This window comes from Oncorhynchus masou, chromosome 21 (assembly GCF_036934945.1).
Source record: "Oncorhynchus masou masou isolate Uvic2021 chromosome 21, UVic_Omas_1.1, whole genome shotgun sequence".
In the NCBI taxonomy this organism is placed as follows: Eukaryota; Metazoa; Chordata; class Actinopteri; order Salmoniformes; family Salmonidae; genus Oncorhynchus; species Oncorhynchus masou.
This window is the reverse complement of record NC_088232.1, coordinates 17,606,644-17,634,634: the sequence shown is the minus strand read 5'-3', so window position 1 is coordinate 17,634,634 and position 27,991 is coordinate 17,606,644. Positions and strand designations below refer to the sequence as shown.

Here is a 27,991-nt window from a genome sequence, read left to right as displayed (position 1 = left end):
CGATTTATAGTGTTTCACAAAGCTTTTATTTACATGCACCATTTCTTAGACCGACGTTACATCATCCAAAGTGGAAATACATAAGGAAATGCCAACAAAACATCAAGTAGAGTGACGTAATTTAGGACCAGCAAGGTTAATAAGATCATTGGTAGGCAGTGAGTGATCTACAGTACGAAAAATAATACTGCAATATTACTTTAATGACGATACTAAACAAAAATAATTTCAGCATAAAACCAGCCAGTCAAATGGTTAATATCTAATCATCGTAAAACCAATCCAAGTACTGTATTCAAAATATGTTGTATCAGGTCTAAATCCATCTACATTTATTACATAGAACTCCTATGTCGGTAGCGTTAAGAATTACATCGATGTCAAGAAAATAAGGGGTCATTAAAACTCCTAACATTTTCAATACAATAGCATAGGACACCCGTAAAGCTTGTACAATGTATGTTGACTCGAAAGTTTGGTAATAATCTCGTCACTTAATCCTATCCCATGTGAGAAATCGGCTCATTATATTATTTTTGGGGCAATAATTTAAACAGAATGTTAAAAGAGTTTATTGCTTCTGACTCTGTATGGAATGGGCCAGTCAATAATCTGATATTTCAGGCTTTGCCTAAATGTCAATATTTAGCATGAGTAAATGTTTATCCAATGTACAAAAAAAGGATTTTTGTAAGCTGTAATTCCTTCGGTGTTCAAAATAAGTAAAAATACAAAGTAGATCCATTCTCATTGGATGAGATTGTAAACTTAACCCTTAGGTTGACTCTTTTTTGTTCTTACAAAGTATATTGGAAAAACCACGAGTTAAATCCATTGTTAAATTATTGTGACAGTCGTTTTGCCTGTAGAATTTCACTTTATCCCTTATTTCTACTAAAGCGCGTGCTGAACAAAGTACATTCTCAATGTTTTTGTTTATTGGATTTCTTGAACGTGGAAAAGATTTTGTCAATATTCAAGAAGATATGGTACTGTTATTGTTCCCCATTTAAAAGCCATCTAAAATGTTATGCTACCATGCAACTGCCAGTCCTTTGTATACAACGCTTTTCCTTAAAGGTCCTGCATGGTCAATCCAACATCTGCAATGGCCGTGCAGCACTTGGAGCTATGTGGCCTCCGCAGAAGTCAGAGCACTCAAACTTGCTGTTGGAAGTCGTCAAGGAAGTTAATATGTGTTTCTAAAGCACCTTCCGCCCCCCACGTACCGTCGACCAATCATGTCAATGCAGAGCTATGCGGAGCCCTAAGTATTATTACAAAATTTGGGAGGCGCACGGCAATTTGGTGCGGAGCTCGATTTGGCCTCTGCAAGCCTCCAAGAGGTTCTGCAATTGCGCCAAAACCTCCATATGGAGCATCTGGATCACATTTCCAGAGCAATCATGAATTGCTATAAGGACTGACAATCAAGCAACACCCGGGCCTATATTCATAAAGCTTCCTAGAGTAGGAGTGCTAATCTAAAAGGCTAAACTGATCCTGTATCAGCACTCATACTCAGAAATGCTTTATTGAATACAGGCCATGTTATAGTGCAGAGTCTGACATTGCAACTTTACAAAGCAGAGACTTCTCTCGGAGTATTGAATACCAAAATCACAGAAGAAAATTAACCAAACATCACATACATACAGTACAATTAACGCCATGTGGTTAACCTTGCTTTTGATGACGTTAAACATTTCTAAGCTAAATGTTTTACGATACAGGTGCATGGAATGGTTCTTTGATGCAAGGCGTTTCAAAGATACACAATTGCTTTTTTCCCCCTTATTTCTTTAGTCCTCTTTTCTGCTGAGAACATACCGGTAAAAGCGTACAAAGCTGAATCAAGTATATACAAAATAATGGTAACATTCTCTGGAGCTTGTTAGATGTAAACAGGCAGTCAACCACACTGGAGTGACGGCTGGTTTGGCAAAAAATATTGTGTTGGCTAATGTATAGTTAAGAAATGTGACATGGGAAGCTGGGTAAAAATAAAATAAAAAACATTTCATTTTAATATCAGTGTTTACAAATCACCACATAAGGATAAATCCCTGAGACTTAAAATAAGTGTCTATTTCACATTTTAACTTCACATTTACTAAAATCCCACTGATAATACGGATGGTTCCTGTCTCAACTCCCAACACAGAGACTAAACAGAGCTCCACAGTTCTGGGCCTGTATTCACATATCATCAATGCAGTCAGGGTCCATCAGCTCATTACGGATGATAGTGTCCATGTCACAGTCCAGGCTGCTGTTGAACACGTCCAAATCCAGATCGTCAGGGATGGGAAAGCGGTCTGGAGCGATCAACTGAAATGGGTTTTCAGAGGTGCTGTTGTTGGTACCAGAGCCACCAAGCTGCATAGAAGAGTTTCTACTGGGAGACGGTAGGTGCTGGAGAAGCTGCTTGGCCTGCTGGTCCAAGTCATTGCTTGAGCACAACACTTCATTGCTCGGTGTAGACAAGCCAGCCTGAGCCCGCCAACCAGGCATTAAGGAAGTCTGGGAATTCAGACCCGCAGCACCGTCCCAGTTTGATGACATCATAGGGTCCTTGCGAAGCAGCATGGCATTCCGCCGGGAATTCTGGGACAAAGTGACAGAGGCGCTGGCTTGTGACATCAGTGGGTCAGAGTGTGTGAGCATGATGTCGCTGACATGGCTGCCATGTGTCTCCAGGCTCAGCAGGTCCTGTAGGGCGTGGTGGTGGTTGAAACGAGAGGACAGGCAGGAGAAGGAAGCTTGGTGGTTCTCCTGGATGGTCTGCATGGGGGACTGGCGTAGGGAAGTCACTGAGGAGGACGGGGGGCTGAGCTGGAAGATGGAGATGGCAGACCCGTAGCTGCCGGAGGATGGGATGCCCAGACTACTACTACCACCTCCTGAACAGCTGAAGGTTAACACTGAGCTCCCCATCTGATTGGGTCCTCCGCTCTCCACCTCCTGCCCCAGGGGCTGCTGGGACGCCGTCAAGCTGATGTTGTCCAGAAGGTCGCCCATCAGATCGTCAGGGAGCCCATCATTGAGGTTCATAGTGAGGGCTAGGTCGGCCAGACCTAGGGGGCCGGTGGAGGGAGACAAACTGCTGGGACTGGAGTAGAGCATGGGGGAGAGGGGAGAGATGGAGTCATCATCCAGCGCCTCATCCAGCTCTGGGTTGGCCAGGATGGGGGAAAGGCGCCCGCTGATTGTGCTGGCGTTGGAGTTGGTGCGAGACCTGAAGTCCGTCCAGGCATCCAGTTCGTCGCTGCTGCGAGACGTGGGACTTCCTGTCCACTTGGACAAGCTAGAGGATAAGGATAAACTCTCGGAGCTGCCATCTTGGACGGCCTGTAGGCCTAGAGATGCTTTCTTCTTGGCGGCGCGGCCTCGAGCACCTTTGATCAGCTTGTTGCTGTTGTCCATGGATACGGCCCGTCGTCGTGGAGCTTTGCCGCCTTTCCCGCCCTCAGGGTTGACCATCCACCAGGAACTTTTCCCCGTTCCTTCATTCTGCACCCGCATGAAACGACTGTGGAGAGACAGGTTGTGTCGGATGGAGTTCTGGAGAGAGAGGAAAGGGTTAGTTTTGTGTGACACTTTAACAGGAGGTTAATACAATATTGTTACGTGTTTAATTACAGTGTTACGACACAGATCTACGAGAAACAATATATAAAAACATGTTTTTGATGGAGAAAGAGCCCAATGCATGTGAATTTTTGCAGTATTAATTCATTCCTGATGTAAATGTGTGGATTGTCTTTTATGTTAAAGATTCTTGGTGGTAAAATTGCTCCAAAAAAAGACGTTTTTATATGGAGACTTGTGAAAAAAAGTTTTAAATTACATTACATTTAAAAAAAGGCCTGTGCTCAATCATACATACACACTGGACATAAAGCTGAGAAGCAAAGTAAAGGGAGAAAACAATAATATACACACACTGGTTATTACACTGCAGTTATACAATGTGTGGGTCTTCTACTCAGAGAGACAGTATTCCACTGCAACTGTGACCTATTTTCTGTCTGCTGCTGTAAAAGGCCTAACAGATTTCCCTGGAGATATTCTCCACCATGTAGCTTCTAAATGAAAAGGGCTGGAGTCTGTCTGTGCATTCAGGTTACACTAACAGGGAGTCCTGCCACAGAGCGAAGCAAAAAGAGAGCAGGGGAGAGGAGGAACTGTGGTAAGTCATCTCTGGGTATGCGGCACCAGGGTTTGGAGAGGGGTGGGTTAATGAGAGATGTACGGATAAGTGTGAGTCCTAAGTCAAGGGTAGTCCTAAGTGCCTCTACCATTTTGCCTAGCAAAATCTGATATGCACACGTCTGCCTACTATGCAAAGCTGGACATTTCTGTGATGTGAGACAGATCACTGACCAAACCGGCCTATTCTTTCCTATGGGTCAGTGAGCTGTTTTGTCTATATTTGAATATGGGTCAATGGTTTGGTCTGTTGACATCAAACTTCCCTGAAAACCCCTCGGTCAGTGACTCGCTCCAAGCCAATTACATGATTAAACTAAGCAGCGAAACACTTTTGTCATCCAGTCAGGAGTGAAACACGCTTCTCTTTTCCTGCACTGTTAATGCATGACTCATCAGTCGTTCTTTTACTTATTGACTAGCGTGGCAGGGTTGATACAACTTTGCAACATGCCAACAAATGTGGGTCTGACTATGGTTAGCTGTAAAGCTGGGAATTGGCAGGGACCTCATGATACAATATCACGATACCTACACTACCGGTCAAAAGTTTTAGAACACCTACTCATTCAAGGGTTTTTCTTTATTTTGACTATTTTCTACATTGTATAGTGAAGAAATCAAAACTATGAAATAACACATATGGAATCATGTAGTAACCAAAAAAAGTTTTAAACAAATCAAAATATATTTTATATTTAATTGATGTCTTCACTGTTATTCTACAATGTAGAAAATAGTAAAAAATAAAGAAAAACCCTTGACTGAGTAGGTGTTCTAAAACGTTTGACCGGTAGTGTAGGTGCTGACATGACATGCACTGCGATTCTCAATGCACTGCGATTCTCAATGTACTGCGATTCAATACTGCCATTTAATATACAGCTGAAGCTGGACGTTTACATACACTTAGGCTGGAGTCATTAAAACTCATTTTTCAAACACTCCATAAACGTATTGTTAACAAACTATATATTTGTGCATGACACTATATCTTTGTGCATAATTTTTCCAACAATTGTTTATTTAACTTATAATTCACTGTATCCAATTCCAGTGGGTCAGAAGTTTACATACACTAAGCGGACTGTGCCTTTAAACCGCTTGGAAAATCCCAGAAAATTAAGTCATGGCGATTCTGATAGGCTAATTGACATCAAACTCAGTGCCTCTTTGCTTGACATCATGGGAAAATCAAAAGAAATCAGCCAAGACCTCAGAAAAAAATGTAGACGTCCACAAGTCTGGTTCATCCTTGGGAGCAATTTTCAAATGCCTGAAGGTACCATGTTCATCTGTACAAACAACAGTACGCAAGTATAAACACCATGGGACCACGTAGCTGTCATAGCGCTCATGAAGGAGACAAGTTTTGTCTCCTAGAGACATTGGTGCGAAAAGTGCAAAATCAATCCCAGACCTTGTGAAGATTGTGAAGATGCTGGAGGAAACAGGTACAAAAGTAAAACAGTAAAACGAGTCCTATATCAACATAACCTGAAAGGCCGCTCAGCAAGGAAGAAGCCACTGCTCCAAAACCGCCATAAAAAAGCCAGACTACGGTTTGCAACTGTACATGGGGACAAAGATCTAACTTTTTGGAGAAATGTTCTCTGATCTGATGAAACAAAAATAGAACTGTTTGGCCATAATGACCATAGTTATGTTTGGAGGAAAAGGGGGAGGCTTGCAAGCCGAAGAACACCATCCCAACCCTGAAGCATGGTGGTGGCAGCATCATGTTGTGGGGGTTCTTCGCTGCAGGAGGGACTGGTGAACTTCACAAAATAGATGGCATCATGAGGACGGAAAATTATGTGGATATATTGAAGCAGCATCAGTCATGAAGTTAAAGCTTTTGGGTCTTCCAAATGGACAATGACCCCAAGCATACTTCCAAAGTTGTGGCAAAATGGCTTAAGGACAACAAAGTCAAGGCATTGGAGTGGCCATCACAAAGCCCTGACCTTAATCCCATAGAAAATTTGTGGGCAGAACTGAAAAAGCATGTGCGAGCAAGGAGGCCTACAAACCTGACTCAGTTACACCATCTCTGTCAGGAGGAATGGGCCAAAACTCACTCAACTTATTGTGGTTAGCTAGTGGAAGGCTACATGAAACGTTTGACCCAAGTTAAACAATGCTACTAAATACTAATTGAGTGTATGTAAACTTCTGACCCACTGGGAATGTAATGAAAGAAATAAAAGCTGAAATAAAATCACTACTATTTTTCTGACATTTCACATTCTTAAAATAAAAGTGGTGATCCAAACTGACATAAGACAGGGATTTTTTTAACTAGGATTAAACTGAGTTTAAATGTATTTGGCTAAGGTGTATGTAAACGTCCGACTTCAACTGTACAATACTGCCAAAGATATTGCTCACCATGTCTGCTGCAGAGGGTCAAGAGAGAGCCATAAGAAAACGAGTTGTGATCAGACATAGAAATAAAAAAAGTGCTGGAAACATGCTGGCTCAACATTTTAAAAAGAAAATAGAGAACAAGCTAGAGAACGACAAATTCCGGAGTTATGGCACAGGTACAGCTGACTAGCGCTAGCTAGATTTAACTACTTATTATTATTATCATCATCAATTATTTTTGATACTTGGAGTCAAGATATCGCAATACTCTGCTGTATCGATTTAGCTGATTAGGTTACACAAACCTACCGTATTCCGATTTAAATCTATACATTGTTGTATTATTGTTCTTTTCACATGTATAATTGCAAGTAGAATGTGATCTCTATATTTTGATTAAAAAAAATATATTTTTGACCTTTATTTAACTAGGCAAGTCAGTTAAGAACAAATTCTTATTTACAACGACAGCCTACCCTGGCCAAAACCTGGAAAATTGGGCTAATTGCGCGCCGCCCTATGGGACTCCCAATCACGGCCAGTTATGAGCCTGGAATCGACCCAGGGTCAGTAGTGACGCCTCTAGCACTGAGATGCAGTGGGAGCCCAATATGCAGTGCTTTCTGTAAAAAGACAAAACTAAAAGCACCCACTGTAGCGCTCCCCTCCCCCACTCTGTCATACAACAGCAGCAGCCGGTAGCAGCCTTTGATCAAAGCCTCCTTGTGAACAGACCGACAAACCAACAGACAGACAAACCGACACAGACACCAGAATTCTGCCAGTCTACACAAAGCAACGCCAGATCCAGAGTAAACCGGCAGCACGCCTCTTCCCCCTCTATTTCTCGCCCGCTCACATCATCCCTGTCTCTCCCTCAGACACCCTCTATTTCTCCCTCCTAACAATCTCTCTCGGTCCCATCTCTCACTCTCTCTTACTGCTACACATTGACCTACATAGTTTCCAGTCAGCTGATTCTGATTCTTGTGCTCAGGCCACCAGCCAATAAAACAAAAATGGAGGTATGGAGCACAGCAGCCAATGGCAAGACTCCAATTGATTAAAAACAAACCGTAGTAGGTAGACCCATAACACTGTACCAGGACAATAGCTACAGCAAAGGGTGCATTGTCTAGCAACCAGACATAATGCATCAATTCCGTAAAAAATAAGACTTAAACAAAATGTTTCAGGACTAATGTGCACTGAATAGGTAAGTTATGTATGGAACAAGTTGGGTTGACTGCAGGGCTAAATACAAGTATATTCTAGGTTGAACAGAAGCACTAATGTATGACATAAAACATAGCGTTATTATTTAAAGTGGGAGCTGAATCACCTACTGTATAGATTGACAACGTCAACGATTAGCCCCAAACCACTCTTCATAAAGGACATAATGCACCAACCTTGCCCCAGCTCAGCCGATACAGATAGACAACCTAAATCTTATATTCCTTAATGCCATTGTCTAATAGCTGAGATAAACTACTGACCACAGAACTATAGGCTAAATCCCTTCCTAATATGCAGACTAAACCTCTTCCTATGTGTACAGAGTATCAGTAGACTACTGTACCTAACCTATAGAAACTAAGACCTAAATGGTGATCTCTAAAGCCATCAGCATGCTTCAGTTTGGCTGGAGGCAAGCCGAATTGTTGTTTGAAAAACTAGAAAAAAGCGGCAATAGTACTGTTTGTCCATTTTGAGACACCGTAGCCAGTATACACATCCTCAAAGTAATTAGAATGAATCCAACTCAACACATCTTGGCAAAAATTATAGATCTTAGCCACACAATTTTACATAAGATGTTTGGTGCAGTATTTCTCAATTAAAGAAATCTCTCTCGTTGAATCACAAAGACTTTATTGAAGAATCCCTACTGTTGACCAATCACCGACGAAGGGTCATAGAATTCGGCAACCGACTTTGGCTTGCCTCAAGAAACAAATGCTGTGTGCCCAAACAGTCAAAAAAAAACTTACCGATGTCCAAAACTAACTAAAATGTTACAAAATGACATAACATACAGTGGGGAGAACAAGTATTTGATAACCTGCAAAATCGTCAGTGTTTCCTACTTACAAAGCATGTAGCGGTCTGTAATTTTTTTAATCATAGGTACACATCAACTGTGAGAGATGGACTCTAAAACAAAAATCCAGAAAATCACATTGTATGATTTTTAAGTTATTAATTTGCATTTTATTGCATGACATAAGTATTTGATCACCTACTAACCAGTAAGAATTCCGGCTCTCACACACTCGTTTCTTTAAGAAGCCCTCATGTTCTCAACTCATTACCTGTATTAACTGCACCTGCTTGAACTAGTTACCTGTATAAAAAAGACACCTGTCCACACACTCAATCAAACAGACTCCAACCTCTCCACAATGGCCAAGACCAGAGAGCTGTGTAAGGACATCAGGGCTAAAATTGTAGACCTGCACAAGGCTGGGATGGGCTACAGGACAATAGGCAAGCAGCTTGGTGAGAAGGCAACAACTGTTGGTGCAATTATTAGAAAATGGAAGAAGTTCAAGATGACGGTCAATCATCCTCGGTCTGGGGCTCCATGCAAGATCTCACCTCGTGGGGCATCAATGATCATGAGGAAGGAGAGGGATCAGCCCAGAACTACACGGCAGGACATGGTCAATGACCTGAAGAGAGCTAGGAACACAGTCTCAAAGAAAACCATTAGTAACACACTACGCCGTCATGAATCCCCCTGCTCAAGCCAGCGCATGTCCAGGCCCGTCTGAAGTTTGTCAATGACCATCTGGATGATCCAGAGGAGGAATGGGAGAAGATCACGTGGTCTGATGAGACAAAAATAGAGCTTTTTGGTCTAAACTCCACTTGCTGTGTTTTGAGGAAGAAGAAGGATGAGTACAACCCCAAGAACACCATCCCAACCATGAAGCATGGAGGTGGAAACATCATTCTTTGGGGATGCTTTTCTGCAAAGGGGACAGGTCTACTGCACCGTATTGAGGGGAGGATGGATGGGGCCATGTATCGCCAGATCTTGGCCAACAACCTCCTTCCCTCAGTAAGAGCATTGAAGATGGGTCGTGTCTTAGTATTCCAGCATGACAATGACCCGAAACACACAGCCAGGGCAACTAAGGAGTGGCTCCGTAAGAAGCATCTCAAGGTCCTGGAGTGGCCTAGCCAGTCTCCAGACCTGAACCCAATAGAAAATCTTTGCTCACAGCTCTCTGGTCTTGGCTGAAAGTCCGTATTACACAGTGACAGCCCCGAAACCTGAAGGATCTGGAGAAGGTCTGTATTGAGGAGTGGGCCAAAATCCCTGCTGCAGTGTGTACAAACCTGGTCAAGAACTACAGGAAATGCATGATCTCTGTAATTGCAAACAAAGGTTCTTGTACCAAATATTAAGTTCTGCTTTTCTGATGTATCAAATACTTATGTCATGCAATAAAATGCAAATTAATTACTTAAAAATCATACAATGTGCTTTTCTGGATTTTTGTTTTAGATTCCGTCTCTCACAGTTGAAGTGTACCTATGATAAACATTACAGACCTCTACATGCTACAGACCTCTACAAAATCGGCAGTGTATCAAATACTTGTTCTCCCCACTGTATACACAAAACTCTTCCAAACTGTTTCGGCTGGGAAGCATGCGGACGCCTTAACAGTGTGAGCCACCCACAAGTAATCATGAGTGGCTTGTTGCGTGACTATTTCCATGACTAGTTAGGTTCCCATCCAATTGGCGACAGACTTTCATGTGAATATTCAAAAATCTGCATGATGAAAATATGCGCATTTTCCCACCAGTGGTGGGTTTCCACCAAACTGACTTGTTGTGGATAAAAATCTGTGCGTGACAACATAGTACATTGTGCGCACTTTCTCGCTTACGTTTTCAGGTACCGAATAAAAATGTAAAGTTCGATGTGCCTCCATCGCATTTTAAACTCAACCGATAGTTGTCAAAAACTGTTGCGTTAAATAGAAAATGTTCCTACTCTGGTATTGGCACACCTGCGCCCTAACAGCTCACAGATACAGCGCAGGTAGGCTGTGCGGTTTATGCTAATGATTCAACCATATACGCATCAGCAACCACAGCTAATGAAGTCACTGAAACCCTTAACAAAGAGTTGCAGTCTGTTTTGGAATGGGTGGCCAGTAATAAACTGGTCCTGAACATCTCCAAAACTAAGAGCCATATATTTGGTACAAATCATTCCTTAAGTTCTAGACCTCAGCTGAATCAGGTAATGAATCATGTGGTTGTCGAACAAGTCGAGGAGACTAAATTACTTGGCGTTACCTTAGATTATAAACTGTTATGGTCAAAACATATAGATTCAATGGTTGTAAAGATGGGGAGGTCTGGCCGTAAAAAAGAGATGCTCTGCTTTTTTGACAGCACACTCCAAAAAGCAAGTCCTGCAGGCTCTAGTTTTGTCTCATTTTGATTATTGTTCAGTCGTGTGGTCCAGTGCTGAAAGGAAATACCTAGTTAAGCTGCAGCTGGCCCAGAACAGAGTGGCACGTCTTGTTCTTCATTGTAATCAGAGGGCTGATAAATACTGTGCATGCCAGTCTCTCTTGGCTAAGAGTTGAGGAGAGACTGACTATCACTTATTTTTATAAGAAACATTAATGTGATGAAAATCCCAAATTGTTTGCATAGTCAACTTACACACAGCTCTGACACACACACACTTATCCCACTAGACATGCCACCAGGGGTCTTTTCACAATCCACGCAGTGCACGCTGACCAGGTCGCTAGGTGCACGGTGTTTCCTCTGACACACTGGTGCGGCTGGCTTCCGGGTTGGATGTGCACTGTGTTATTAAGAAGCAGTGCTGCTTGCTTAGGTTGTGTTTTGGAGGATGCATGGCTCTCGACCTTCGTCTCTCCCGAGCCCATATGGGAGTTGTAGCGATGAGACAAGATAGTAACTACTAACAATTGGATACCACAATCCACAAATCCAGACAAATTCAAGAAAGCGTAGTATTATATAGAGCCCTTATTGCATGGAACTTCCATCTCAAATAAACAGCAAATGTGATTTTAAAAAACAGATAAAGCAACACCTCGCGGCACAACGCCTTTCCCCTATTTGACCGAGATAGTGTGTGTAGGCTACATGTTTTGAAACACTCTAACCACCTGCCTTACATTGCACTCCACGAGGAGCCTGTGTGGCAGGCTGACTACCTGTTACGCGAGGGCAGCAAGAAGCCAAGGTAAGTTGCTAGCTAGCATTAAACTTATCTTATATAAAAAAAATCTATCTTGAAATAATCACTAGTTAACTACACATGGCTGATGATATTACTAGTTTATCTAGCGTGTCCTGCGTTGCATATAATCGATGTGGTGCCTGTTAATTTCTCATCGAATCACAGCCGACTGACAAATAGGTGGGTAGCCTAGTGGTTAGAGCGTTGGACTAGTAAGTGAAAGGTTGTAAGTTCAAATCCTCGAGCTGACAAGGTACAAATCTGTCGTTCTGCCCCTGAACAGGCAGTTAACCCACTGTTCCTAGGCCGTCATTGAAAATAAGAATTTGTTCTTAACTGACTTGCCTAGTAAAATAAAGGTAAAATAAAAATAAAAAACAAGGGCATTTACAAAAAAAAAGTTGTTGCATCAATGTACCTAACCATAAACATCAATGCCTTTCTTTGAAATCAATACACAAGTATATATTTTTAAACCTGCATATTTAGTTAATATTGCCTGCTAACATGAATTTCTTATAACTCGGGAAATTGTGTCACTTCTAGTGTTCTGTGCAAGCAGTCAGGATATATGCAGCAGTTTGGGCCGCCTGGCTCGTTGCGAACTGTGTGAAGTCCATTTATTCCTAACAAAAGGCCGTAATTAATTTGCCAGAATTGTACATAATTATGACATAACATTGAAGGTTGTGCAATGTAACAGCAATATTTAGACTTAGGGATGTCACCCGTTAGATAAAATACGTAACTTTTCCGTATTTCACTGAAAGAATAAACTTTTTGTTTTCGAAATGGTTTCCGGATTCGACCATATTAATGACCTACGGCTCGTATTTCTGTGTGTTATTATGTTATAATTAAGTCTATGATTTGATATTTGATAGAGCAGTCTGACTGAGCGATAGTAGGCAGCTGCAGGCTCGTAAGCATTCATTCAAACAGCACTTTTGTGCGTTTGCCAGCAGCTCTTCGCAATTCTTCAAGCATTGCGCTGTTTATGACTTCAAGCCTATCAACTCCCGAGATTAGGCTGGTGTAACCGATGTGAAATGGCTAGCTAGATAACGAGGTGCGCGCTAATACCGTTTCAAACGTCACTCGCTCTGAGACTTGGAGTGGTTGTTCCCCTCGCTCTGCATGGGTAACGCTGCTTCGAGGGTGGCTGTTGTCGATGTGTTCCTGGTTCGAGCCCAAGTAGGAGCGAGGAGAGGGACGGAAGTTACACTGGCAATACTAAAGTGCCTATGAGAACATCCAATAGTTAAAGGTATATGAAATACAAATCGTATAGCGAGAAATAGTCCTATAATTCCTATAATAACTACAACCTAAAACTTCTTACCTGGGAATAGTTAAGACTCATGTTAAAAGGAACCACCAGCTTTCCTATGTTCTCATGTTCTGAGAAAGGAACTTAAACGTTAGCTTTTTTCAATGGCACATATTGCACTTTTTCTTTCTTCTCCAACACTTTTCTTTGCAATATTTAAACCAAATTGAATATGTTTCATTTATTTGAGGCTAAATTGATATTATTGATGTATTATATTAAGTTAAAATAAGTGTTCATTCAGTATTGTTGTAATTCTCATTATTACAAATGTAAAAAAACAAATTGTCCGATTAAATCAGTATCGGCTTTTTTTTTGGTCCTCCAATAATCGGCATCGGCGTCGAAAAATCATAATCGGTCGACCTCTACTATTGATGTTCTGTATTATGTTTCATGTGGACCCCAGGAAGAGTAGCTGTTGCAACAACTAATGGGGATCCTAATAAAATACCAAATATCTACATGGAGATATTATGGATAACAATATTTTTGTCAAACAACAATCATCAGGGGCCGTGTCCGAATACCATACTTACAACTGCATACTATTTACTCATCGGCGCATACAATTTAGCGCGTACCGTTTAGTAAAAAGTATGCAGTATGCCACAACACACGGCTCCTGATTGGCTTAGGTGGGGAGGGGCCGAGTGCGGTTGAATTTTTCCATTAACCAGCCTAAACTCTGAATAGAATAGGTTAGTTATAGGCCTCAGGCTGCCTATAACATTTGACCTACACCGTAGTAGACCATATAGCCCATGTATCCCGTTTAAAAGGGCTGAAGTCAAACAGATCAGTTCCATTTCGACATATTTAGTGAAACCAAAGTGCTGTAACATATACATGAAATCAAATAGTCTAGTACACACACCAAAACTTGGACAGCAACATAATAAACTAACACACTAATTATTGGGAAGGAGATCAAAATGATCCATAAACTAAATAGGTAGACTAGACAACAAAACTTAAACAATCCACATGTTCAACTCAAAAGCAGCCATTTCCCGAGTCCCCGGTGCCGACAGATTCAGAAATCAAAAGATGGTTTAGTATTTCATTTTAAAGCTCTGACGAAGGCCAAGGGAATAAATAACACTTCAGTGAGAAACTAGTAATCCCCTTTGGGATTTGTAATTTAATTTTTTAAGAACGTTTCCAAAGATGCAATACTTGTGATCATTTTAAGGAGAACAAAAACTACTTAGCCTACAATTGAAAACCACCAAAATAAGTTGTTGTGTGCTACTTGAAGAGAACTTGCAGCCAACCTCTTCCAATGCACTGTGGAAAAGTGTGCATCAAATTCTACTAGACGACGAGCCGGAATGAGTATAAATTCCTGGGATTTAAACCATACTTGATTTTCGAAATGTCACATACTATTAAAACATTCTATATTTGCATAATGAGAATGTGTCATTGCGTTGTTTCCCGCTATTAGTTGATTTTGGTAGCGCATCCCCATGTCTAAATGATCAGCGGTTGTCAAAGCCGAAACGAGTATGACGTCCAGGCATTAACAGTATACTTGATTCTCAACATGTCGTATACTATTAAGCTTTATTGTTTTGCATATTCAAACAGCCTACTATTGAGGACGAAGTATGTATTCGTACACGGCCCATGTCACCAGAATAAGACCCTCGTTATTGATTTATTATTATAACTATGATCATTATCATAGCAATGATCCTAGTGGCGTTGCGGTCCAAGGCACTGCATCTCAGTGCTAGAGGCATCACTACAGACCCTGGTTCGATTCCATGCTCTATCATAACCGGTCGTGACTGGGAGTCCCATAGGGCGCCGCACAATTGGCCCAGCGTCTTCCCGGGTTAGGGTTTGGCCGTCATTGTAAATAAGAATTTGACTGACTTGCCTAGTTAAATAAATGTTCAATAAAAATAAAACACAAAAATGTAAATTATTCCATTTCTGTAGACCCACAAACCTCTATCCAACAGTTGCACAGGATTACAAACCGAGACTATTTATATTTCCAGACCTCTTTTTTCCATTTAAATCCAGCAAAGCTGAAGCTTTCATTAGACTCGATTTCATGACGGATGGATTGGTTTTCCAGGCCAAACTAATCCCCAGAATCAAACGGAGGCAAGAGACAACAGACCAGAGAGAGCCCTTTGTGGACCAAAATTATAGGCTTAAAGGGATATTTCAGGATTTTGGCAATGAAGACCTTTATCTACCTCCCAAGACTCAGATGAACTAATGGATACCATTTTTATGCCTCTGCATCCAGAAGGAAGTTGGAGGCAATTTTGTGAGCCAAAGATAACTAGCTTAGCGCAGAGACTGGAAGTCTTCGGGTACAGCTAGCATGCCACCAGTCTTTGTGCTAAGCGAGCGCTAACGCTAGTTAGCATTGGCTCGCGAAACTAACTCCAACTTCCTTCACAGCCAAAATCCTGAACTATCCCTTTAAACACCAGGTTATAAGGGCACTAGAAGAGAGGGACTATCTGAACTAATGAATACTCCTCAGGAAAAACAATACTAATAAAATGAGAAAAGGTGGATGAAGAAGTATCTCAACTCGGGAGAAATTAAAGGAAAATAACTACCTTCATTGGCTGTTGAGGCCAGGTAGTGGGGTCTTTTGTTTTCGTCCTCAGCTGTATGCATCCATTTTAAATAATCAATGGCTATCATTCACCATCTACCATCACAATGAATAGCCCATCATTGGGTGCATCCCAAATGACAGCCTAATCCCTACATACTGTAGTGCATTGCATATGACCAGACCCTACGGGACCCTAGTAAAAACAAATGCACTATAAAAAGGAAATAGGATGCCATATGGGAAACAAATGTGTTTAACTGCACCTTTGTTCTGATCGTGTTACTGAAAACTGCTCTAATAAATAAACTCAGATCAAAAGGACACCATAACATAAAAATTGGTCACCCTAAATGTGTTTTAATTTAATAACATTTTTGAATTTTCAATTGCTTGACAAATATTCCTTTACAAGAAAAGTGTTTGTTGTAATTTGTTGCACTGAGCCGAGATCCCCTGCAGGCCAGAGGGCCTCTTCTACATGCAAGTACTCTGATAAGACGGTGGCAGTCAGAGGAACTCTCCACTCAGTGTTACAGTACGAGTAGCGTAAAGTGAAACTGAACAATTCGGTTTGAACCCAGGCTGACAGTATATAGCCTAAGTCTCCTAAACCAGAGCCATAGTGTAGGTCTATATGGTTCTGTCCTAAACTCAAGACAGCATCTGATTGCCCAGCTTTCTCTGAATGGTCTTCATCAAGAGGGCTGAATGACAATGTAGGTATCCATCTGCTTCTATTACAGCACTGTCATAGGCCGGGTGACAGGAGTGGTGTTGGCTGCACTCAGGAGGAGCCTCATGCAACAGTGATATCTGCATGGGGCGTCCCTTGTTCCTATCAGGCAGCCACACACTTTCCAATCCCAGCTGGTTATCATTTTTTTTGTATGCATTGTAATTCCAGAAAATGTCCATAATATATCTGCCGCTGATTAGTGGAATTATATTGTTTTACAGTACTACTTAGCTGCAATTGTTCGCTCAATTTCAGTTTATGTGAGAAACCCTCCACTATGCAGTGCTTGGAATCATTGTACCATCTAAATCGCTGTGAAATATCTTTTCAATAACAAAACATATATTGTTTTTATAGTTGTTTGAAGCTGGCGGACCAAAATTTGTTGGTTTCAGTTTTGGTGCACCAGTTTCAAACTGTAAAAAATGATATTTGTTACTGAAAATATATATTTCACAGAGATTTAGATGGTACAATGATAACAAGAATAATTTTTGCACCCAGGAAATGACAGCGACTTCCACTAGATAACACAGCCACAAAGTCAGAACAGCTTCTGACAACATATGCCAATCCAGCGGAAGAACTCAATTGGCAAAAATCACAGCCAATCACAACACTGGGGGTAAGTAACACTATGAAACACTATCATTCCACTATTAGCGCCAGATATATTAAACATTTTCTGAAATTAAAATGCAAAAATGATTTCGATTTATAAAAAATGTGTAGCACCTGTAAGAACACTATGACCTCAGGCCATATAACCCCAGGAATTACAGCAAATTAGCTTTAAAACTGCACATTGTTCACTCCGCCCCATGGCAAAATGTGTAGAATTGCAGCAAACATGATTTAAAAACTAAAACATTTTCTCTATGTCCAGTGTAGAATTGCAGGAAATATACCCTAAAAACAATAGTTATTTATTTTATCTCCACTGTCAAGAGGGGGAAGGGGGCACTACTCGCAACAAATTTCACGTGGGGTCCCCAAAAGGCTAGGGCCGGCTCTGACTACATGTGCGGGTATGAATGTGGGTAAGTAGACCCGCGAGCCACTTGCGGCTCCTAATGCGTTGAGCTTTTGTGGCCCCCACCCCTATCCCTGGTCTAGATGGAGGAAGACTTCACACCAAAAAAACATACTGTAGTCCTTGGTATGTGTGTGTTTGAATACCCTGAGTGTGTCCCCTCACTACAATATGTACAGTATGTAGCCTACCTAAAACACATTAATTCCAAGTGAAAGCATTGTATATCTTTATCAATTCAGATGCCACCTGCAGATGACAGTACACACTAAGAACACATGGGCTAACTCACACAGCCTTTGTTACAGTGTTATTACTGAAAGCATCATCCCATATCAGTGATGTCACCCTGCTGCTCACCTTCCAGCCTGCAGAGCTGTTGCTGTCTCCTTTGTCCTTGAAGTAAGGGACAGACCTCACCATCCACTCATATATCTGGGATAATGTCAGCCTCTGGTCCGGGGAGCTCTCTATGGCCTGGGTGATGAGGTCCGCATAGGAGTAGTTCCCCCAGGCATTCCTCCTAGCTGAGGACTTCCTAGGTTGGGAGGCCAGGCCATTGAGAGCTGAGACAGCATGCGTCTGTGTGGACAAGGAGGACCCATCGACGTCATTCCCCTCCTCTTTGGAAGTGGGGTTTAGTACTTCTTCCTTAGTGGTGGTGAAGCACGGGTGTTTAGAAGAGTTCTTTGTGTTCTGATGTATGGCTATGCCACCATTCACATTATTGACAGTATACGAGCTCGAGCTGCTGGGTGCTGTGACATCATCATCCTCTTCCTCGGGAATGATGTCATCGTTTGATTCGGGCTTCCCTGCATTGGACTCTGGTCGAGGCAGAGGCCAGGTGCAAGACCTTGGTCGTTTCTGGGGCTCAAAGTCTGGATCGATGTCAATATCCTGAGAGAGTGGTTCATTGTGTGATACTTCAGCCATATTCCCCTCCTTGGTTTCTTGCTTGTATTCGGTATACACTGATCAACAAAGTTGCATTCCATTAATAATAGGCTATTATTCGTTTGGTTATCATGCATAATATTAGCAATCAATCACCAGACTAATTTAAAGCATGTATAATGAGTCAAATGTGTCCAAGGTCCACATTCCACACCTCCAGCTGCTGATAGAACTCCACGTGCGTCCCGTCGACTGTCTTTTCTCTGATGATCGCAGCAACTTGATCGTGCGATTCAAAAGGCCATTGTTTCATGTGCATTTATTACGGCAGCGTCTGTCTGTAAACAAATTGATTTATTATACATACGGCATTTTCAGTGATACAACAGAATTCCATCACCTATCTTGGGAATGGCGTGTAGCGCACCCTCTAGAATAACGTTAGCTAGCTACTGTATACAATCAACAGCGTTCCGTGTTTGTTTACTATTTCCAATATGCAGATTACATTAAAAAAATAAATTGCTCACTAGCGATAAGAATCCACACCTTCACATTCCAAATGGGGCTGCCATCTTGACCATTTCCTTTCCAAATCCTTTATTAACCGTGTAGCTATGAGGAGCACCGCCGAGAGCTTTCATTCCCTGCCTCCAGTGAGCTACTGGTTACCATCGAGAAATTATTTTCAGCGTTTGCAACAAATTAAGAGTTCAGCTACTTACACAATGTTGCATGTCGAATTAATAAAACATTCGCTCTGCCTGTGATTCTGCTCCCTCTCCTCATCCCGAGCAGCGGTGCACACCACAAGCACAACCTCCAAGGCCATCTCCAGCTGGCTACTAATACTGTAGTCCCAGATGAAAGAAAAGACCTGCCCCCTGGATTGCACTGAAGGAATCGGAGTTAAAGTGACACGCTCACTCTATTGCATCATATTGATAGGTTGAAACATTTCAAGTAAAAGGCAACATACCAAGACATTTAATACAATAATTATGCATAAATACAAAAGGTACTTACTTAGTATTTCAAATAATAATTATAATACTATTATAAATCATGGAAGGCAAAATTACACATGGTACTACACAGTAAAGATATATATATATATACAGTGTATAGAAAAGTATGTCCAAATTAGTGGATTCGGCAATTTCAGCCACACCCGTTGCTGACAGGTGTATAAAATCGGGCACACAGCCATGCAATCTCCATAGACAAACATTGGCAGTAGAACGGCCTTACTGAAGAGCTCAGTGACTTTCAACGTAGCAGATAGAATGCCACCTTTCCAACAAGTCAGTTTTCCACATTTCTGCCCCGGTCAACTATAAGTGCTGTTTGTATTTATTAATGATCCCCATACTCTCCCAGTGGTCATACGCAATTTTAAATATTACATGACATTTCATAAGACTTTACACAATACATTAAGTGTTCCTTCGGGCCACTACTCTACTATCAAATATCTACAATACCTGTTATTGTGAAGTGGAAACGTCCAGGAGCAACGACGGCTGAGCCGCAAAGTGGTAGGCCAAAAAACAATTAGAACGGGACTGGCGGATGCTGAAGTGAATCTGTCCTCGGTTGCAACACTCTATCGAGTTCTAAACTGCCTCTGGACGCAACGTCAGCACAATAACTGTTAGTCAGGGGCTTCATGAAATGGGCCATACACAAGCCTAAGATCATCGTCGGCTGGAGTAGTTTAAAGCTTGCTGCCAGTGGAAACGTGTTCTGGAGTGATGAATCACACTTCACCATCTGGCAGTCCGACAAAATAATCTGGGTTTGGCGGATGCCAGGCAAACGCTACCTGCCTTAATCTATAGCGCCAACTGTAAAGTTTGGTGGAGGAGGAATAATGGTCAGGGGCTGTTTTTCATGGTTTGGGCTAGGTCCCTTTGTTCCAGTGAAGGGAGATCTTAAAGCTACAGCATTCTCGACACTTCTGTGCTTCCAACTTTTTGGTAACAGTTATGGGAAGGCCCTTTCCTGTTTCAGCATGACAATGCCCCCGTGCATAAAGCGAGTTCCATACAGAAATAATTTGTTCAAGATCGGTGTGGAAGAACTTGACTAGCCTGCAAAAAGCCCTTACCTCAACCCCATCTAAAACCTTTGGGATGAATTGGAAGGCCAACTGCGAGCTAGGCCTAATCGCCCAACATCAGTGCCGACCTCACTAATGCTCTTGCGGCTGAATGGAAGCAAGTCCCTTCAGCAATGTTCCAACACCTAGTGGAAAGCCTTCCCAGAAGAGTGGAGGCTGTTAAAGCATCAAAGGGGAGGACCAACTCCATATTAATTCCCATGATTTAGGAATGAGATGTTTGACGAGCAGATGTCCACATACTTTTGATCATAAAGTGTATGTCATGTCAAACTACACAATTGAGCCCAGTAATCTGTGTTTCCTAGTCTGATCCTAGATGTTTGTACTCTTTCCCACTCCAATTATTTGACCTGACAATGAGTGACAAAGAGGTGGCATGGCAGCACAGCATAGGCTGGCACTCAGGTTACAGTAATTTCTGTTTGCTAAATAAAACTTAAAAAACATGAAGGCGGCAGGATGTTGCTTTCAACATCAGAGACAAGCAGCCTTACTTACATACATCCATATGAACCATACTGTAGTCATCACTCTCTATGATCGTCTCAATAAGATAATACAGTACATCACTTGTTAAAATAGACAATCCTTTTCATGATAAGATATCAATAAAATAACAAATGTACCTTGAACCAGTAGTTCCATTTTTAGAAGTGGATTTCATTGAACTTTTTTGCAAAAGCCATTCACACAATATACCCCATCTACCATATGTGTACAGTATAGAAAAAAATCCACAGATAAAGGTTTAACTTAAAATGTTCTGCACAATATGGTCAGTTTGTAAAGTGCAATGGCAAAGTAAAATCATAAAGGCTTGAAGTCATACTTTGTTCGTATAATAAATATATTCCATTGTTTCGAGTCCCTCGTGGTAGTGTATGTTTGAGACGGACTACTTTGCAGTCGGACGGCGTAGAATCACTGATCTACAAATCACACTTATATGTGATCATGATTGGTGATTCTGCGCTTCAGCACGCTCAAACTGATCCTGTCAAATTAACTGATAGTCTGTACTGGTGAGGTGGTTTTCACTGTCCTTGCAGGTAGTGAAGGGTTTAGAGGGTTGGTGAGGGGTACTGTACAGCTACGTGGTGATGGTGCTCCTGTCCCCTTCCAGCCAGTACTCTTCAGTCTGCATCTCAGTGAGGCGAGACACTGTCCTTTGGAAGGCAAAGATCTCCTCTGCTCCACTGAAGATAGACAACTCACTGGCTGCATCCTGATCCAGGAACAACACATGAGGGTGTAAATGCATTCAATAGAAAAACACCATTAGTGAGAGTGTTTGGTATTTTCCTAAAGCCTGAGAACAAAGCAGTTTTGGAGAGAAGCTGAGAAGTCAACAAACAGAAGGTCATAGTGTACAAAACATTGGGAACATCTGCTCTTTCCATGACCAGGTGAAAGCTATGATCCCTTACTGATGTCACATGTTAAATCCACTTCAATCGGTGTAGATCAGGGGGCTCCAAACATTTCTAGCATGATTAACTACTTTTTTTTTTAATAAAACATGTCGCAAGATACTTTTCTAGCTTTCAAATAAGCACATTATTCTCTTCTCCAGTGTCTTTAGTGTACCAGAGAAAGTAGTGCACTATGTACTGTCAATATACCTGGTAAACTAAATGGTTAATAAACCACTAAGGGGGCCCTATAAAATCTGTGATCTCCCCCCCAAAATTGTTTTATATTTTCCCAAATTATGTTCTCAGTTGTATTTTTTTTTGTCTTTCACTCTCAAAATTACATTTGTTCATAGAGAAACCACAAAATAGAATGTTCTATCTGTTCTGGAAGACTGGAAGAAATTCCCCTTAAATTGTGCATCTAGTGAGTAAAAGAATATGCCTTCTAAGGCGCCAGTAGAGTGATGATTCTGTATTGCTACTGCTCATTTAATGGGAAAGTTTGAAAAGAACAAATAAGAGATACAAATGATATTTGTTAATGACAGTTTACGGTGGAGTACTTGAAAATCGCATATACTTTCAGAATTGTTTGGCGAGCTACTCAAAGGTGGGCTGCGATTAACCTTTTAGGAGACCCCTGGTGTAGATGAAGGGGAGAAGACAGGTTAAAGAAGGATTTTTAAGCCTTGAGACAATTGAAACATGGCTTGTGTATTTGTGCCATGTAGAGGGTGAATGGGCAAGAAAAAAGACTTAAGTGTCTTTGAACGGGGTATGGTAGTAGGTGCCCGGCGCACCAGTTTGTGTGTGTCAAGAACTGCAACTCTGCTGGGTTTTTCATGCTCAACAGTTTCCTGTGTGTATCAAGAATGGTCCACCACCCAAAGGACCTCCAGCCAACTTGACAACTGTGGGAAGCATTGGAGTCAACATGGGCCAGCATCCTTGTCGAAGGCTTTCAACACCTTGCCCCAACAAAGGCTGTTCTGAGGTAAAAAATGGGGTGTAACTCAATATCCTTATGCTTCGTACACTCAGTATGTTGTAGGTCATATACTCTCTACCTAAGTTAGAGATCAAGAAAATAATGTTGGGAGTATTTGGCTGCAATTTGTACCTTTTTTAGGTTGAGATCATCCATGAGTTCATGATGGTGGTGTTCGTGATCTCCGTCGTGTACAAAGATGTCATCCAGAGGGTGATCGGCCAGAATCACCACTCGTACCTGGGGGACCCAGGATGAGACATTTACTGACACGGGTTGTTCTCATCAAGCCTGGTCCTAAATCTGGGACCAGGCTAGTTTTTAGCAACTAAAAAAAAAGGGCATCCAACAATGCTAATCAAACAACCTCAGCGGTACATATAAAAACCACACTCATATCAAAGGATAGTCTCAAAAAACAATCACAATGTGTTACAACAATTATGGCGCAAAGACAAAGTTTCCTTATAAACCATACTATATTAAAATGATCCAGCCTCGAGCTTAGAAATAAAGCCCTCTGTTTCACCCTCCCTGAATGATTATGCTTGTTGATTTTGTTTCTTATTAGGTGCAAATAAATAACATAAATTAAAACTAAGTGGTTTGTAATGTTACCTTGTGTTCATAGAAGGCATCTATAAGCGTGATCAAGCGTCTCGCTTGAGTCTTCTTGTTCATAGTGAGCAGGGGAATGTGCCTGATGAATACAGTATCAAACTGCCTGGAAATCTCCAAGTAGTCACTGGCACCCAATGGCTAGAATACAAAACATCATGTATAAGTATGCCACTTAGTGCAGGGAGTGCATACATACAGTGAGTTCCGAAGGTATTGGGACAGTGATATGTTTTGTTGTTTTGGCTCTGTACTCCAGCACTTTGGACTTGAAATGATACAATGACTATGAGGATAAAGTGCAGACTGTCAGCTTTAATTTGGAAACTACAGCACTTCATTTACTCTCCCCATTCTATGGAACCAAAAGTATTGGGACAAATTCACTTACATGTATCAAAGTAGTCAAACGTTTAATATTTGGTCCAATCTTCTTAGCACACAATGGTTGCATCAAGCTTGTGACTCTACAAACTTGTTGGATGCATTTGCTGTTTGTTTTGGTTGTGTTTGACTATTTTGTGCTCAATAGAAATGAATGGTAAATAATGTATTGTGTCATTTGAGTCACTTTTACTGGAAATAAGAATATGTTTCTAAACACTTCTACATGAATGTGGATGCTACCATGACTACAGATTGTCCTGAATTAAATTGTAAATAATGAATTAGAAAGTTACAGATGCACAAATACCATTCTCCAAGACATGCTACCCTCCCACCATTACAATAACAGGGGAGGTTAGCATGGTTTGAGGGGGGAGTGCATCTGTAACTGTCTCGCTCATCATTATTCACGATTAATTCAGGACTATCCGTAATAATGGTAGCATTCAGATTAATGTTGACGTGTTTAGAAACATATTACACTCTTATTTACAATAAAAGTGTCTCCAAAATGACAATACATAATTGACCATTCATTTCTATTGGGCACAAAATAATCTGGGTTAAAAAAAAAAGTGCGGTATAATTTCTAAACGTTTGACCTGAGATGGATTTTTTCTTTTCTTTTTTTAAATACCCTCAAATTAAATCTGACATTCTGCACTTTAACATCATAGTAGTACAGAGCAAAAACACCAAATGTGTCCCAATAATGTTGGAGCTCACTGTATTTAGTATGCCTATGTGATCCCTGTGGGAATTGAACCAACAACTCTCTTACCAACTAAGTAACACAGGACGTACAGCCAAACGTACAGTCTGCTGTGGTCACTTACTCTATCACACAGCTCCTCGAAGGTACAGTCTGCTATGGTCCCACAGGTTTTCACAAGACTGACCTCCCTGGCTAGCAGTTTCAGAGTCCTTGGCCGTGTTACTAGAGAAAGAAAATGAACATCTGGTTCAGCTAAATTACAAGTAATAAACTCAACATGATGGAACACAATAAGGCTCAATATATTATTAAGTATACCATTAATACAGAATGTTATGTTCATATCATGCACCTATAATTAGACCGCTCCTTCGTTCCCTTTATCTACACTCAATGACAACGTGAGCATCTTACTGTCATTCTGTTTGAAGGCCAGCTCGTCAAACATCTTGTCCAGTATTGCCTCAACACAAGGTTCACTCGAGCTGTGTCGAAAAAGGGTAACATAGCAAAATACGATGAACATAATTTAAAACATGAAACTATACTGATCAAACACAAATTGGCTTGAAAGAAAGAGTTCCATATTAAAATAAATACTAGCAAATATAACCTAGTAATTTGAGTATTGAAATGCCTCATTGCTGTATCCATGGTTTGCACCATGCAGTTCTTACAGGAAGTACAGTTTCCCAGCTGAGGGTCTGTTTCTTCTGCGGTAGTCTATCCCAGAGTCCAGACGAAGCTCTTGGCAATAGTTCTGCATAAAAGAGACAGACTACCGTAAGACAAACCTTGCCTGTATGTTTTCAAATCAAATCACATTTTATTGGTCACATACACATATTTAGCAGATGTTATGGCGGGGGTAGCGAAATGCTTGTGTTCCTAGCTCCAACAGTGCAGTAGTATCTAACAATTCACGTCAATACACACAAATCTAAAAGTAAAAGAATAGGATTAAGGAATATATAAATATTAGGATGAGCCATGTCAGAGTGGCATTGACTAAAATACAGTAGAATACATGTCTTATATACAAAATAAATCAGAAATGTATTTCTTATTTACCTTCAACACAGCAATAAATGGCACAAAGTTGACCCTCTGTAGTCCGTTCTTGTACAAATCTAGAAGAGAGGAATAGGTCTGGTTAGATCAGTATAGATTGTCCTCTATGGATTGTGCTGAACGCAGCTCAACAAGGTATTTGTTTTGTGATGTAATATTCTACTTGCCCTCTGGGGGCCGGTTGGACGTGGCCACGACAACAACCCCATTCTTAAAGAGGTTTTCAAAGAGCTGTTTCAGAATCATGGCATCTGCAATGTCTGTCACCTGTGGAATGAATTCACAACCAATTCACTCATATTGTTCTTTCCTGTTATATTTTCATGCGTCCAAAACTGGGAACCATGCATAGAATAGAACTTTATTAGTCCAACTCTAAAACAGGCTTTGGCTAAAACAGGATTCCTCATTATCACATCCATACATTAGCTAATGCTATTCAGATGATTTTGTACAATTATAACATGAAGCTATAACAGTAGTTATAAGTGATCAGTAAGAGGAATATCCCCCAGACCTCACCTGAAACTCATCAAAGCACAACAGACAGGCCTCTTCACTGATCTCCTCTGCTATTGGTGCAATCGGGTCATAGACTTTAGCCATCCTCCCAGCTTTCCTTTTTGGCAGGCTCTTTTTAAGGCGATGTATCCCTAAATACAGTAAGTAAAAGAACAAAGATTGAGTCGACTCTGGACCCACTCATAGATCTCAGTTCAATCAATCAATCATCAATCTGAATCTATTGCTCAACTTATTATTGATATTAAGTATGATCAACAAGTCATGTCAAATCACCATTTAGCAACACAACTTAACCTACTATTATGTACATCTAACATGAAGCCGTGGAAATGCACCCTCTTTTTCTTCTCTGTCTCCACGTAGGAGTAGAACATGTCCATAACCATCGTTTTCCCTGTGCCTATAAATAAAACAGAAAAACAGAATGATAATTCATTGTTTCAAATGTGCAATGTAGTCAAAAAGGGAAATATCATAAATGTAATGCTAAAGTGGCAGCACAAAGATGGATATTAGAGCTACTACTTACCAACATCTCCATAGATGTAGTACCCTTTTGGGGGCTTTGGCTTTGAGAAAAACTGTCAAATAAAATAGACAGTGTGCAATGTATTGTGAGTCTGTGTGAATATAGGGTTAACTATAGATTATAGTATATACTTTATTTAATGTGTTTTGACAGTGGTAAAAATCAAATAATATATTATTGACATCAGTAAGAACATGCATAGAAATCAGATTACCTTCGAGAAGAGGGACGTAGGCTGGTTGTTGTAACCTCTTAGGGTTTTGTGCATTTTATCCAAGGTCTGAACCACGGCTTTTTGATGTGGGTCCTCTTGCAGCGACTCATCCCTAACCAGACTGTTGTAGTGCTCCAGTGGTCCGCTGTACGCTGCGGCAGCATTGCTGTCTTCTGCAGCCGGCTGGCGGAGAGCATCCGTCGAATAGCCTGAGCAGTAGAAAATATCACGGAATCGGAATTATCGGTACATCCTGAAGCTGTATTAGTACTAGAACTAGTTAAATAATTAGCGAGACCACCTGTGGCGGTTATTGGTTAACGTGCTAAGAGCAGAAACGTAACGTTATTCATTTAGCGAGCAAACTGTCCAAAGCCAAAAGGTTCAGTCAGCGATTCGATATTCCTTCGTCTCTAAAGGTAAGTTGTGTAAGCACCGTAACAATGTAAGTAGCTATCTAAAAATGCAATTATAATAATGGCTGATTGACGCATAGGTTGCTAGATAATTCGCTATCTAGTCAAACAAGACAGGTCATGAATATAATTAAGTTTGACAGCTGACACTAGCGGTTTAGAGAAGTTAGCTATGCTAACTAACTGTCAGTACTCATTTTGAACAACACACAGCAGTCAATCTAGCTCTTGCCTCACCAAAATAATATTCTCACCTCGTCTGGAAATGTTAGTCACACCGTTACATATCGTTTTTGAGGAATAGTACTGATCTTTCAGTAGAAATCTAATGATGGGTGACACCAAGGGTGACATCTTTGACGACAACATGCACGTCGCCATTTTGGCTTCAATTCCAACTTTATTGAACAAGGCGGAAATGCACAAAACGATTCTGAAGTGCGTCAGGAGAGGGCAGTAGTAGAAGAGAGAGGCCCAACTCGGCGGAAAATATGTGTCCCTCCAGCAGGTGGCCCTCTTTTCGTTGTTTCGTCCACCAAGCAAAGAGTTTGAAAGAGAGAAATCAA

The 27,991-nt window shown here is 41.1% G+C and overlaps 3 protein-coding genes and 1 long non-coding RNA gene across 11 annotated transcripts in view; 2 read left to right on the top strand and 2 right to left on the bottom strand.

The window, feature by feature from the left end:
- Positions 1 to 4: 4 nt before the first annotated feature.
- LOC135507880 (forkhead box protein O3-like) lies at positions 5 to 19,306 on the bottom strand. 5 transcript variants are annotated; one of them, XM_064927620.1, is made up of 4 exons: positions 18,972 to 19,306; positions 18,637 to 18,760; positions 17,886 to 18,499; positions 5 to 3,564 (listed from the first exon to the last, which is right to left on the bottom strand). In XM_064927620.1, the coding sequence occupies exons 3-4, from the start codon at positions 18,459 to 18,461 to the stop codon at positions 2,200 to 2,202; spliced, it is 1,941 nt and encodes a 646-aa protein (XP_064783692.1). In that variant the 5' UTR covers positions 18,462 to 18,499; positions 18,637 to 18,760; positions 18,972 to 19,306; the 3' UTR covers positions 5 to 2,199. The 5 variants fall into 5 exon arrangements, with proteins under 5 accessions (XP_064783692.1, XP_064783691.1, XP_064783689.1 ...); XM_064927619.1 differs by having other exon boundaries at positions 17,886 to 18,760; positions 18,953 to 19,306; XM_064927617.1 differs by having other exon boundaries at positions 17,886 to 18,760.
- Positions 16,334 to 23,175, top strand: LOC135507887 (uncharacterized). 2 transcript variants are annotated; one of them, XR_010450726.1, is made up of 3 exons: positions 16,334 to 16,472; positions 22,816 to 22,956; positions 23,092 to 23,175. It is a non-coding gene; the product is annotated as an uncharacterized LOC135507887 (long non-coding RNA). The 2 variants fall into 2 exon arrangements; XR_010450725.1 differs by lacking the exon at positions 16,334 to 16,472 and adding an exon at positions 17,045 to 17,117.
- Positions 19,387 to 27,812, bottom strand: afg1la (AFG1 like ATPase a). Of its 3 annotated transcripts, none has more exons than XM_064927623.1 (13): positions 27,680 to 27,812; positions 27,010 to 27,218; positions 26,796 to 26,847; positions 26,565 to 26,666; positions 26,264 to 26,394; positions 25,909 to 26,008; positions 25,742 to 25,800; positions 25,348 to 25,430; positions 25,085 to 25,155; positions 24,792 to 24,892; positions 23,569 to 23,709; positions 23,083 to 23,190; positions 19,387 to 21,772 (listed from the first exon to the last, which is right to left on the bottom strand). In XM_064927623.1, exons 1-13 carry the CDS (start codon positions 27,804 to 27,806, stop codon positions 21,638 to 21,640), a joined length of 1,419 nt encoding a protein of 472 aa, XP_064783695.1. In that variant the 5' UTR covers positions 27,807 to 27,812; the 3' UTR covers positions 19,387 to 21,637. The 3 variants fall into 3 exon arrangements, with proteins under 3 accessions (XP_064783695.1, XP_064783694.1, XP_064783696.1); XM_064927622.1 differs by lacking the exon at positions 19,387 to 21,772 and adding an exon at positions 21,781 to 22,946; XM_064927624.1 differs by lacking the exon at positions 19,387 to 21,772 and adding an exon at positions 22,867 to 22,951.
- The window catches only part of LOC135507883 (sex comb on midleg-like protein 4), a 17,164-nt gene continuing 16,325 nt past the window's right edge, over positions 27,153 to 27,991 (top strand). Inside the window, exon 1 of the mRNA XM_064927625.1 lies at positions 27,153 to 27,428. The gene's annotated coding sequence lies outside the window, so the exon portion shown is untranslated. The remainder of the gene's footprint in view (positions 27,429 to 27,991) is intronic.